Source organism: Vicugna pacos, chromosome 6, assembly GCF_048564905.1.
Source record: "Vicugna pacos chromosome 6, VicPac4, whole genome shotgun sequence".
In the NCBI taxonomy this organism is placed as follows: domain Eukaryota; kingdom Metazoa; phylum Chordata; class Mammalia; order Artiodactyla; family Camelidae; genus Vicugna; species Vicugna pacos.
Genome location: NC_132992.1, coordinates 41,662,793 through 41,677,053, shown reverse-complemented (window position 1 = coordinate 41,677,053; position 14,261 = coordinate 41,662,793). Strand labels below are relative to the sequence as shown.

Genomic DNA, 14,261 nt, shown 5'->3' with positions numbered 1-14,261 from the left:
GTTCTCAGAAAGTTTATGTATAATAAGCCATTGATTTGACTGCTGGGTATACAGGGTGTACAGTAATAATGGAAATAATGTTTTACAGGACTTCAAAATCATGACTGGGCTAGGAGTTAAATAGATTTAAATTTGGGCCTGAATTAGTGAACTTAACAGAATTTACTTCTCCCTGTCTCATGGGGTTTTTTCACTGATTGTACTGTAATTACCTAAAAATAATTTTTTAGCCCAGATATGGTTCCCACCTTTCTTTCTACTCTTCCCTCCTTTCCATTCAACGGGTATTTGTTGAGGGCCGCCACTGAGAATGTAGCAGTGAGCAAAACAAGCACAAACCTGTGTCCTCGTAGAACTGACATTCTAGTCAGGGAAGACCATTGATAAATAAAATGTAGTAGATGGTGTACAAGTCCTGTGGAAAAAAAGAGGGAGAGGATAGGGATTGTTTGGAGGTGGGGGTGTTGAGCCACAGGTTTAGATCGGGTGGCCGGGAAAGGCCTTCCTGAGGTGACATCTCAGTGGGGACCTGAGGGAATTGAGAGAGTGGGCCGTACAGTTAGGCACCTGGGGGGTTAGAAGTGTTGCAGGCAGAGGGAACAGGGGGTACAAGGCCTCCTGAAGCGGCAGCATCCCTGTGAGTTCCAGGAGTGCCAAGGAGACATGTGGCAGGACCGCAGTGGGCCAGAAGAATAGGGCCGGGGGGCCGCTCTAAGGACTTTGGCTTGTCTCCAAGTGGGAACCCCTTAGGTTTTGAGCAGAGGAATGATTTCTAGTTTAATGGGATCGTGCTGATGGTTTTGTAGGGCAGAAGCAAGAGACCAGTTGGGAGGCTGTTGCAGTAATCATTTATTTTCCTTCTTCCATCCATCCATCCATCCATCCATCCATCTCTGTACATGTACTTTTCTGGCAAAAGATAAACAACTAATTATTTTAGGAGTGTCGTAGGTAAATATTTTGATGTGTAAACACATCAGTGTAGTAAACTAGTCATGAGTGTCTTCTTTACTAAATAATTATATGTGAAGAATTACTCTATCAGCAGTAGGGCAGTGTCTTTACATTTTTTTTCCTAAGGCTATTATTGTATTTCTGTTGCTTCATCCGTTTTTCTCTTCCTGGTCTTTCTCTTGGCCATGACACAAAGGTTTAACCTAGTCAGTCTCTGACAAAAGAAAGTACAGTTCATTGGCCCAGATAAGGATTAAACCAGTGAATGTAGTCTAATTAGAATTTTCTCAGACAAACTGACTTCACTAGTTGCAGAAAGTTAATTAAATGTTGACAAATCACAAGTTATTTGCTTTGACTCTTACCCTTAGTACAAACTGTCTAGACTTATTAACTTTACTCTAAAGAAAGAAGAATATCTGCGTGGAAAATCTGTGTGCCTTTTATGTAATTAACATTAAATTTACAATATATTTTATTAAATCTAAGGTGCAATTGATTGGAAGATATATTTTCTTTTTATGTACCAAGAAGAAAGAAAAAATATTGCCAGTTAAACTGCAGTTTGTCATCAATTGCAAGGCATCCCTATTTCAGATACATTAAAATGTGGAAAATATGCATCTGGAATGGTGAAATATGATAGCAGATTAGCTTTCAGTGAAAGTTTTGTATTGACATGGGCAGTGATTTTATTGGCTGGCCAGCCCTGATGTGTGTGAAACAAAGCTTATTGTCAAACAAAATAATCTTTCTCCATCCGCTCAGCAAATGGAGAAAAATTATTTGAGGTATGAAGTGTATATAGGAACTGACCACAGGAAGATGCAATATCAAAATGAATGCTTTACTCACAGTGAAAGAAAGTGACAATGAATATATATAAAATTGTGCTCTGCAGTGGAATTTGACACAACATTGTAAAATGACTATAATGCAATAAAAAAAAGTTAAAAAAAAAAGAATGCTTAGCTGAACTTCACTATGAAATAGAAATTAAAGGAGTTAGAATCTTACCATTAGCCTTTTGCTATAACTACATCTGTGACTTATGCTCATTTTCCTGAGATCAGTGCTAGAACTCAGTTGTTAAAAGAGTGAAAAAGACAAATGGTATTGAATTAATAGCTGTAAAGGTAATATATGAATTGAGGCTTTAATATGGTGTGCAAGAGAGAATTTACAGAAGAGTTAGAAAGTAAGGAAGCAGAGGAATAAAAGCAAAGAAGGGAACTTCTGGGGCTGATGGAAGTGTTCCATGTCTTGATTATGGTGGTGATTTTAGGGATGTAATCTATACATTTGTTAAAACTCTTCAAACTAGACACTTAAAATCTCATTTCACTGAATGTAAACCATACCTTAAAAAAAATAGAATATAATACCCGAAGTGGGAAATACATAATGTAAAATATTTTTTATTGATGAGTTACAATTTTAAAAAGCCAAGTGTGGTTTCATCAGACAAAATAAAACAAAAAGAGGGAAACTGTGTTTGGTGTGTACAAGGATAAGGAAGTAGAAGAGAGAGAAATATTTTAGTAATTTGAAATAATCTTTAATTGGAAGAATAATAGCTAATTCGTATGTCAAAATCCTGAAAGGTGTGTTTCCAAATTGACTGCAATGGTTAAAAAATAAATAAATATGAAAATTAAAGTGTGCTTAGAGATATGAAAACTGACAAAAATATTTTACATAATCATTAAAAAGAAAATACTAGCAGTTGAGATGAAGTTTTGACAGAATGTAAAGGCAAAGACAACCTGGAAAATCTAGGCTAGTGTTCCCAAATAGGGTTTTAAAAAGGCTCATTCTGAAGATTCTGTTATGATATGTTTGTGGTAGGGCCTGAGAGTCTGTGTTTTTTAAAAGCTTTTAGGTTGAACCTCATCAGTTGTATTTGAGAAATGCTAGACTAGGCAGCGAAAATGTAAGAAATTAAAACTGCCGAAGTTATTTCAAAAACCATATGGTAAATATATTACTTTAAAACTTGTGGCTGCCGTAACAAATAACCACGAACTTAATGGTTAATACAACAGAATTTTATTCTCTCACAATTCTGCAGGCCCAAAGTCCAAAATCAGTATCACTGAGCTGAAATCAGGGTGTTGGCAGGGCCATGCTCCCTGAGGTTCTAGCGAAGAATTAATTACTTGTCTCTTCCAGCTCTGGTGGCTGCCTGCAGTCCTTGGCTTGTGGCTTTATCACTCTGATCTCTGCCTCTGTAGTTAAGTTGCCTTCTCTTCTGTCTGTATCAGACCTCCTTCTCCCTCCCTTTATAAGGATATTTGTAATTGCATTTAGGGCCCACCTGGATAATCTAGGGTAATCTCCCCAACCTCATGATCCTTACTTAAGCCTGCAAAAACCTTTTTTTTTTTTTCCCACCATATAAAGTACAGGTTCCAGAGATTTGGATGTGGATGTCTTTTGGGGAGCTATAATTCTGCCTGCCACAATAAATATCTTAAAAGTGGTCTGACTGTTAATAAAGAGAAATAAGGAAACAGATTGATTGCTTTTTTTTTTAAGGAAACATTTCTTAGGCTAGAATTAAAGTAAGAGGTTAGAGAAGAGGTAGGAAGGACAGTTTGAAGACCTGATAAGACTAAATAAAAGCAAGAAAACCAAAGAACAGAGTCTTCTGTAATGTTTCCAGTATAACAGAAGCAATAAAGATAATTAGAAAATGAAAAAGAAAACTTCTTTGTAACTCAAGACAACCTTTAATCTCATTTCTTTTATTGGACAGTGGGCTACATTGAGTACAATAGCAATTTTTAAAACATTTAAAAATGTTTTTGTGTAAGTTTATAGTATTAATTTTTTGAAATATGATTACTAATTGAAATTTAACTTAATATAAACTTATTAAGGTTATCAATAAAGTTTTTGTTACAGCCAATCATAGATGGTATCATGCAGTTTAACAGTGATTTATTTCTTCTGTGACTCTTAAGTTAGATTGTATGTAATGGTATTTATTTTTTAAAAACATGTCTATTTGATACAGAATCAATAGCACAAATATGAGATAGTATACTACTGTCATTACTAGTAAACAAGCCTATTTAATGAAAAACTTCGCAAAATTCATCTTTTAATCACAGGATTTCTGTTTAAAGAAGGCTTACTTTTTTCTTGTTTATAAAGGTAATACATATTGTGGAAAGTTCAGAGAATAAAGAAATATATAAAGAAGAAAATCCACTGCTATTCACATTTTGTTGTATTTCCCGTAAGCCTTTTATGTATGCATTTCTTAAAGAATATAATTGAGATCATAGACTATAAACAGTTTTGCTTCCAGCATTTTCCCCGTTTACATTGTAATTGAAATTTGAAATGCTAATAAGTGAGATTCCAAAATCAGTCCTGGGTTTTACAACTAGACTGTTTGAGGCAGACTAGTTAGATTTTTAAATATTTCATATCTTTGCAGCTAGCTAAGACTTTATTTTATTTTTTAGTGTATTTGCTTCTTTTGTTAGTCTCCAAATTACCCAAAGATGTTAGAATGTTTATTTAAAGAGGAAGAAAAGTGGATGAAATTTAAGAGTTATAAGTAGAATTATGATCATAAGTGGAAAAGTCTTCTCATAGATGAGTTAAGTAGAAGCACTAATTAGAGAGTATACCCAATTCTTCTAATGTATTAAAGCTTATAGAGTAAAATCTAATTTATATCACAGGAGTTAGTTACCGAGTATTTATTATGTGTTAGCATTTTTCTTAGCACTTTACATATATATAATACATATATGTAATATGTTTAACTATGATTAGTAGTTTCATTGTATAGTCCTGAATTAAAGTAAACAATGGAGTTAAAAAGATTGGCCAATATTCTTTTTATTATTTTTCTTGTTCTTAAAGGTAGATACAGTCTTTGTCTGTCTGTCTTTCTTTCTTTCTTTTTAATTGAGTTATAGTCAGTTTACAATGTGTGAATTTCTTGTGTACAGCACAATTTTTCAGTCATACATGAATATACATATGATATACTCTTTAATTTTAGAGTATTTGAACTTTTTAAGGACTGTCTTTTGGGAAATTGTTTTTTTTGGGGGGGGGAACGTAATGAATTGTGGCTTAGCACATTGACTCATACAAAGCATAGTTGAATGGTGCAGAATGAAAACTAGTCAAGATAATAACATATCCAAAGCACCCCCCCAAAAAAATATATATATATGTGTAGATTAAATGAACTTGAGTACTTTTTTAGATTTGAGAATCTTTTGTTATTTTAGTTTTGTTCTGTTTTTGTATTGTCTTATTGTATGGGAGAAGAATGAAATTATATAAATGCCTACAGAATTTTCATTGAGGTATTATTTTCTTTTTCTAGCTTAAAGCAATAAATGTAGATCTTCAGAGTGATGCTGCTCTGCAGGTGGACATTTCTGATGCTCTTAGTGAGAGAGATAAAGTAAAATTCACTGTGCACACAAAGGTAAATGGGGTTTTGTACTTGTATTATTTTTGGCTATCTGTTGTGCTGATGTTACATACATAATATGTTAAGTAGAATTTTGGTTTTGAACATAATTAGAAATTGTATTTTAGTTTTTAATTCATTACTGCTATTTTAACAAAAAAAGTTTTAGGGAAGTGTTCTTTTAAAGATTAACATTTGAGAATCATAGAACTTAGACATAATGTAAATTTAATTTTCTCCAGACTTTTAGTGGTATCTTGTATTCTTGTTGTTTTCAGTTTTGTTGCATTCCTTCAATCAGATTACTGTCTTACAAATTCCTTTTTAGATTTCAGTTCTCAGGCACATTTTCATATTGTGATCTGTTCTCCTTTGTTTTAATAGTTGAGTTTGATGCATTAATAGGATAACTCTTAAATAATGGTAGAAGTGCAGTGTAAGAGGCTGTCAGCTTATTTTCTCAAAGATTCCAAGGTAATTTTTTGTCTCCGTGTCTTAGGGTTTTCATAATCTTTCATTTAAGACTAATTTTAAAAATAGGATGTAAAATGTTTATTAAAAGCTTTTTAGTGTAACTTTGATTTTTACTTGAGAAAATCTCTTATCCTCGCAGAGTTCATTGCCAAATTTTAAACAAAATGAGTTTTCTGTTGTTCGACAACATGAGGAATTTATCTGGCTTCACGATTCCTTCGTTGAAAATGAAGACTATGCAGGTTACATTGTAAGTGCTGAGGTTCCGTTTTAATTCTATTTTCTAGGAAGTGTTTAGATACTTTATTATGTGTTGAAATGTTATTTAGCAGTTTTAGTGAACTGATGTAATTTTTTAAATTGCCGGCTACAAACCATGATCGGCTACCACCCTTTATCCTATTTGGGAGTGTAGGGTATGGATATGTTATGCTCCCTTATTTAAACTTAAGTTCTGCTGTTTATTAGAATTGAAATGGGCTTGTCCTTAGGGTTAGTTAAGGAGATGTTGCAAGCCTTACTGGTCCTGAACCCTCAGGTAAACATATTTAGAGTTGGAGGGCTCCTTGAGAGGTTATCTAATGTAAATGTGCACCAGATGTTGTAACTCAGCTGTTGACCACGCTCAGATTTCTGAAATTTAGTTTCATTTGATTTCCTTGAAATCTTTCTGACCAGATCCCATCTTCATCCTTGTGGCCCCTCCTTCTCAGTCATTTGCTTCTTTTACTTTTTACAACTCAAGAGTTTGGTCGACAACTGGCAGTGGGTTTTTTTTGTTGTTGTTGTTGTTTTTAATTACCAGCTTATTTAAAGGATACAACTTGGGAACAGCCAAATGGAAGAGATGCCTAGGATGAGGTGTTTGCTATGCATATGCATTTAGTGTGTAATCAGAGCTTACATACACATTTGAGGACTCTAGGATGCCACATAGGAACCTGCAGACTAAAGTTTGGGAACTACTGTTCTAATACCAGAAAATAATGCTCTGCTCTATTTCTTCTTTGGTGTAAGGGATCTCAGGGATCTTAATTTCTAGAAATTAAGATCAAATTCTCTAACTTTAATTGGGGTATTCCTGATAGCCAGTTCATTCCGGATGTCTTTAGCTCGCCCAGACAGCAGTCTTTTATGGTAGCAGTAGTACAACTGCGTCAAGAAATAAAATAGTCTTTAAAACTCTAGTGGTTTCGTTCTGTTACAGATCCCTCCAGCACCACCAAGACCTGATTTTGATGCTTCAAGGGAAAAACTACAGAAGCTTGGAGAAGGAGAAGGGTCCATGACAAAGGAAGAATTCACAAAGATGAAACAGGAGCTGGAAGCGTATGTGGTTTTTCTGTTAATTGTGTTTGTTTTAATTCCTTTTTTTTTTTTTCCTCTCTTATATCCCATCCCTTTAATTAAATTTCATCACAGTGACCCTTTCTGGAAGATGCAGGTTTAAGCCATACAACCAATGTTAATGATCATGATCAGAGCCTACAGGAAAATTATAGAATAATTGTCTGCACTGTAAAATTCTTTAAATTAATGTTTAAATTGACTCTGGAAATTGAAAACAGAGAATCCAAAAGTTTATACAAAATAATAGAAGGGGAAACAATGGCTTTTTAAAGTAGAATGTAAATTCTTTTTTTTTTAATTTATTTACAAGGTCTCTTTTTTCGACAAGTACGTACTACCAAAACTTACATTTCTCATAGAAGTGTGCACTGAGCAACTCTGAATGTATTCTGCTTTCTTTTTTTTTAAAAAGTGTGTTTGTGTGTGTGATTTTCCCCCTCTTCTCTGCCTGTGGCTTCTGGCTGAAGGGGAAAAAATAGGAACAAAGTGATGAGAGAATAGTTTTTAAATGCTTTTTATTAAGTAATTTTTAGTTTCATATATACTAGACACATATTAAATCCTTGGAAAAAAATTGAGATAATTTCTTTTTCATTTTTAGTATATTTACTGAAAATATATTCTTTCCCCTTTTGTTAAACATTTGAAATAATTTTGGATTTGCTGCATGTTGTTTTTCTGTATTTTGAGAGTTATACAAGGAAATAACTTGTATTATCATCACCTCTATCAGTCTTTTTCTGGTCATTTCTCCCCTTTGTACATTTCCTTTTCTCCTGTTCCACTGAATCTCAGTTTTTAAGCATATATTCACACTGCTACTAGACTCCTCTTCAGAATGCTAAACTCTTGACAAAATAAATTAATGAAGTAGATCTTTTTTGTTTAAGTGTGAGGTGACAGACATTTTAAGAATTCTGTCAATACTGAGTGCAAGCAGTAGTCTGATAGCAGACAGACATATTCTTCTATAGTTCATAAGACTGAAAACTGGAAATTAGCAGAACACATTACTATTGAAGAATCTGTGGTTTTCCAGTGGCCCTGATCATGATTCTTTTGTGGTCTGGTTAGGGGTTGGATAACAGAGAACCTGGGGTTTATTCTACTGCTACCTCCATCCTCTGCATCCTTCTTTTTTGTCTTCACTGAATGACTACCCTCACAGAGATCACACTTCTCCCAACATTGGTCCTGCTGGTTTACTGGTATGTAAAACTTACTCTCCTTGCACGTAGTTGAAGCAAGAATATGGGCCTTTTCCCTGAGTGTTTTTTCCCCCTCAAACTGACATATATTAGTATATGATCGCTGTGATTCACTGATGATATTAAAATATTTTAAACAATTCTTCAATGTAATGGCAAAAATTAGTCTCTCCATGGTATGTTCCTTTCTTGTGTGCTTGGGTTATTAGATGAAAATAATTATTAATGTTGAAAATATGCTTACTGAGGTTTAGTCTTCGATTTTTTTTTTGTACGAAGGTGTTCAAAAGCAGTAATTATCTAGAAATTGAGTCATTAAGATTTTACAGTATAATTTGTAGTATACTTTCTCTGGAGCTGAAAACAAACACCCTTATAGTTAGTTACCTTTAACACCAACTTGCATAGAAAGAAGGGTTCATAAAACCTAAAAATATTAACATTTAAATATAATAAATACTATTAACTAGCATGAAGTCTTTTCAGAGCTGGGTTTTATATATTTCCTTAACAGTTCAACTATAAGCTTTGTTTACATGGATTATATCTCTGTATCTCTAATTTTGCATTCAGAATAATTCAAAGAATATTTGCTAAAAATTGTTGCAGATGATTTTCCAGTTGATGCAGTGTTTTACCTTTAATTTTGTGTATTGTTTCTAGTGAGTATTTGGCGATATTCAAGAAGACTGTGGCAATGCATGAAGTGTTCCTATGTCGTGTGGCAGCACATCCCATTTTGAGAAAAGACTTAAATTTCCATGTCTTCTTGGAGTATAATCAAGATGTGAGTATTGATCAAAGTAGTGATGAAGGTTTATTTTTAAAGAGTCAATGAAAAGGGCAGGGAGTTTTTTTTTTTAATAATCTCATTTTTCATGGCAGTTTAAAATGATTCTTTTTCAGGAGTAATGCAGTATTTCAGTAGAACTTGCGTAGATTAATTGAAGAATCAATGGTAGATCATGTTACTACATGGGATATTGATTTTTATTCTGAATTGTGAACCTCTTAAGAAATAGGGTTATTAAATTGACTAATGTTTCTTAAATTTGAGTTGGATTCTTCTGAAGCCTTATGGAGAATTCCAGAGAGCTGAGAAATTCAAGATTACTTTTGGGTTAATCATTTACTCTTGATCTGTTTAACTGACCTTGAGTGTTGATGGCTCCTAATTTTCCTTCCTTCCTGCCTGAAACCTGTTGTAGTGCACAAAGAGAGATTGGGATGGTTGAGCTGTAAAGGTTTCTTCATTCATGATGCTGGAAAAATATTTTTAGTGGATGGGTGATACAAATCTTGGGATCTATATTTGGATGACTCAATTTTAGAAGAAAACAAATGTAAACATAGTGCTTGTTTGCGTCCAGGTCAACATTAGGATCAAAGAATTTTGTTTAGGTAAATTTTCCCTTTTGGTTTGGTGTTAGTGAATATGACAATAAAGTATCCTAAGTCTAGCAGTAGAGAAAGCACATTTCTTTAAAAGGATATGAAGTGTAACTCGAAATCACAGAAATGTAGCACTTTACCATAGGTACTTTCACAAGAATAAATGTGGTGCTTGCCTGTGGTCACTTACAACTAGTAAAGAATGCTGGCCATATCATGAATTATAGGAAGCTAAAAATGGCTCATGAGTAGGGTTGCTACAGAACACATGATAGAATGCTATCATCACTTTTCTATCTGTATGATTTTGTTTATGCTGGCCCTTACTATGGCCTGGGCTAAAACCTTAATAATAATTTGGAAGAGCAGCATAGATATGAAGTGAGACATGGTGGTATCAGAGCTCAGGCACTGATCTGGAGTCCTCACGCTCCAAGTACTCCATCCTCTTGCCACAGCCCTTAGTACTATGTGAAATTGTATCTCTGTATTTTAAAAATTTATTTATGTGTCCATTATCTCTCTCCCTCTACTAAAATTTAAGCTCTCTGAGAGTAAAACTTTCAGTTTTCACCACTGTATCTTCACTGTTACAGAACAATGCCTGGCAATTAACATGTAAAATAAACATTTGTTAAAATAATAAATGGAAGATTATTAGGTGTTTAGTTCAGCTTTATAAATAGTTTTCAGAAATCTTAGGATTTCATAAGTTTTTTCCCACCAAGGTAGATTTATTTTTCTTCCTTATAAGTTATATGTGCTTAATAGAGATGATGATGATGCATTTTAATAACCCGTTTCCTATCAGCAAATGATGTTTTGGAGAAAGCCTAGGAAGAGGGACTGGGAAGTGCTTTGCAAATATTCTTTAACTAATTAAACAGCAAGTATGTTAACAGGTTGTAGAAGATCATAGGCCCAAAGTTAAAAGGTTTTTCTCAACCTTGTCTGTCATGCAATTTCTCAGATCTTTACTCAGTTCAGTGGTGCTGGAAAAGAAATCTGTGCTATTCTGTTATCTGAGCTTCAGAGAGTCACGGGACGGATGAGCTGTTGAAGTAGAGTGAGGGTGCCCTGAAGTCTAAAAAGACTGGGCCATCTGGAAGACCTAGAAAAGCTTGTTCCAGTATCTAGTCTTTGGAGAAATGGTCACTGCTGTAGGGAATGATTGCCTCCAGCATTGCTTTCCTTTTGTAACTGTGTACCTCTGTTTCCAGTAGGTGTACACGCCTTAGTCTGCTTAACAGTAGATTCAATATTTTACTTGTTTAATAACCTAGTCTTCATTGATTTTTTGCTGCCCCATCAGTGGCTACAACCAGGACCTTGCCTCACCTCTGACTTAAACCCTGGTTTTATAGGCGCCAAACAAAGCCTTTTGTCCTCACAGCTCCCTTTTCCCCTGTTTCCATTGTAGCAGTTCTGTGACTCACCGCTACACCTGGACTCGACCTCTCCTGCATTTTGACCGTGTCAACAGCCCTTTTATTTGTCTTTACTTCTTTCTCATCTTGCCTAGAGTACCTGCTCCATCGTTTATAACAAGGTTATAACTTTAGGCAGGCCTCTCCCATTTTCCATAAAAGCTGATTTCAGTCATTCTTCTTGATCAGATAATGACCTTGTTCACCAGGAGTGGGCACCAATCAGAAATCACATTCCTGAACCTCCTGTATCCGCCACAGCCTTCAGCCACCTTGGCAGTCTCACTCGTTTAATAGCTTTCCTTTTGTCTTTTTTACTTCCTCCTTTTCAATCTGGATGCCTTTTCCTCTTTTGCTTGCTTAACTGCCCTGTCTAGAACCTCCAGTACAATGTCAAATGGAAGTGACAAGATCGTCCCTGATCTTAGGGCATTCCCTATTTCACTATAAAGTATGATGCTACCTTTAGGTTTTTTCATAGATGCCCTTTGTCAGCTTAAAGAAGTATTCCTAGTTTATTGAGTGTTCTTATGAAAAAGTACACCTTTTGGGATGATCATGTGAGTTTTGTTCTGGATTCTGTTAGTATGGTGTGATACCTGGTGCCTTTCCTTTTTGACTAAGATATTGTCTAGCTGTGCTGGATCCCGTGTACTTGTGGTCTGTGGGATCTTTCTTGATGTGTTTTCCTCTTAGCTCTGTGGTTACTTCTCAGTCTCCTTCATGGGCTTTTTCCTCCACTTACCCATTCATTTAAATCTGATTTGTCCAGGGTTCCTCACTAAGTCCTCTAGAAGTTCTTCTAGACTTCTAGTTCTGTAAATTCTCCCTAAGCGATAATCATCTACCCCTGTGGCTTCATCTACTGCAATACCCTGTTAACTTATAAATATATGTTGCTCCCGAGTCCCAGCCTTACTTATTAACTAGCCTCGTGTAAAGCTCCGTTTAGATATCCCCTGGGCCTTTTACCCTCAGCTGAACTCTTCTGTAAATCTGTGCCTTCTTTTATATTCTCAAAGAAGGTATCACCACCTCACGGTTCCTTAAAACGTGAAAATTACTCAGGACTCCTACTCCCTGTTTCTATGAGGAGTCACCAAATTCTGTCTGTTTTACTTTACTAGATTTCAGACATTTGCTGGTAGAATTTGAGCTGTGAGAGAAAAGAAAGAGAGAGGGAGAGAGAAGGAAGGCGGGAAGGAAGGGAAAGAAGTTATAGATCATTTCAAGATTTTTAATGAAAAGTATGGGGTTTTAGGGAACATGTGGGAATCTGAGAGACTGGTTGAATGGAGGAGCCATGATTAGGGAACCAGGGAGAGGGAAAATTTGGAGATTAGATTATAGTAAGTACTCTTTTAGGCTTTTCTAATTGGGGTTAGCAGAATCTCCATGTAAGGATATGATGTAGGCAATTGGAAATAAGATCTAAGGTTCAGAAAAGAGCTTAGGTGTAATGATAGAGATTTGTGAGTCACTTACAGAAAGGTGAGCATTGAAGCCATGGTAGTAGGTAAGGAAATTAGATAGGATGTTCCTTCTTGGGGCCCCTTAATGCAGCAAGTGGTCAAGTCAAAGAGTTAGCTGCTTCGTGGTTTTGCCTTTAGATAAACCATTCATGCATTCAAAGTCATTTTTTGTGTCCTTAGTACTGTGAGTTGCTGATGCCAAAATAGAACAAGAGATAATATTTGGATGAGTTCAGAGTGAAAAATTTGCAGAATGTATTTTCAGAGCTTTTAGAGAATCATATGAAGGTATATTGTACTCCAGTAAATTTTACGTGTTCAAAGGAACTCCTGAGTTAAATTTTTATTTGACTTTATATGATATAGTAGTGTTTGACAAAGTATGATGAGAGGGCTACTTACACCGGAATTATCAAATATACTTACAAAATTTGAGATAGCTAGGCCTTACTGGAGATCAGCTGAACCTGAATCTTTGGGAGTGAGGCCAGACTCCTCTTTAACATCTCAGAATTTGAAAATCACTGATGTACATGATGAAATTGCCACTTTATTAAATTTAAAAGCTGGGATCCTTTTGAGATTGTGTCAGAATGTCAGAGAATAAAGGAGGCATCACTTCCCATTTGTAATCTTAAAAGAAATGCTAACTTATATTTACCTTTCTTTCAGTTGAGTGTGCGAGGGAAAAATAAAAAAGAGAAACTTGAAGATTTCTTTAAAAACATGGTTAAATCAGCAGATGGAGTAATTGTTTCTGGAGTAAAGGTAAGATTTTATTTGATTAACAGAGGTATTGATTTAAGGATTCACTTCTTTTGAAAGGGGGACAGATTGAGATTTCAGATGTGCAGATTATATTGGAGTAAAAGAGAAGTCTGGACAGTGGAATCCTTAGGCCTGGGAAACTGGGTTCCCTCCCAGGGTTCCACTCGTTAGAGAGGTCCCATCTCTAAGCGGTGAAAGGTCTGCAGGTCCAAGGGGATTTGCCCACGTGGAGTCCACGCTCCTTTCCCCCAGACCAGACCATTTTTCAGGTATCTAGAACCCCACATTTCCTTGCCCAAATCCCATGCCTTCTTTCGCATCCTGCATGGGCTGCTTCTTGAGTTCATCTGCCAGTGTGTAGACTGGGCCACTGGTGTGTACTCCACGGGCAGTCACGGGGTGGAGGGAAGGCACAGGGCAGAAGATCAGTGTGCAGGATGGAATGAATGTCCAGCCACGTGCACATGAGGCTCCTCTAGGTGCCTTAGAGAGTCACAGGGTGGGACACAGGGGCTGCCTCCATGTGTACACTTACCCTTGGCTGTAGAAATGTTTGGGACAGACCTGGGTTCAGATTTGGAGTTAGAAGAGCCCAGTTGAGGTTTTGGTTTAGTCTTGTAGTAGCCACATGACCTTGGGAAAAGTCAGTTTCTTTCTCTGAATCTCAGTTTTCCCATTTTCCCACCTAGCTCACAGGATTTTGAAAGGATTGAATAAGATACTAGTGTGAAAATACTTACAAAGTTAATTATTTCCCTGAATAACACTG

The 14,261-nt window shown here is 35.7% G+C and overlaps 1 protein-coding gene across 1 annotated transcript in view; it reads left to right on the top strand.

Moving 5' to 3' along the window:
• SNX6 (sorting nexin 6) overlaps positions 1-14,261 on the top strand; it is a 40,930-nt gene that overhangs the window by 6,196 nt on the left and 20,473 nt on the right. Inside the window, exons 3-7 of the mRNA XM_072962919.1 lie at positions 5,312-5,416; positions 6,015-6,125; positions 7,083-7,204; positions 9,097-9,220; positions 13,397-13,492. Coding sequence (XP_072819020.1) covers positions 5,312-5,416; positions 6,015-6,125; positions 7,083-7,204; positions 9,097-9,220; positions 13,397-13,492 — 558 coding nt within the window. The remainder of the gene's footprint in view (positions 1-5,311; positions 5,417-6,014; positions 6,126-7,082; positions 7,205-9,096; positions 9,221-13,396; positions 13,493-14,261) is intronic.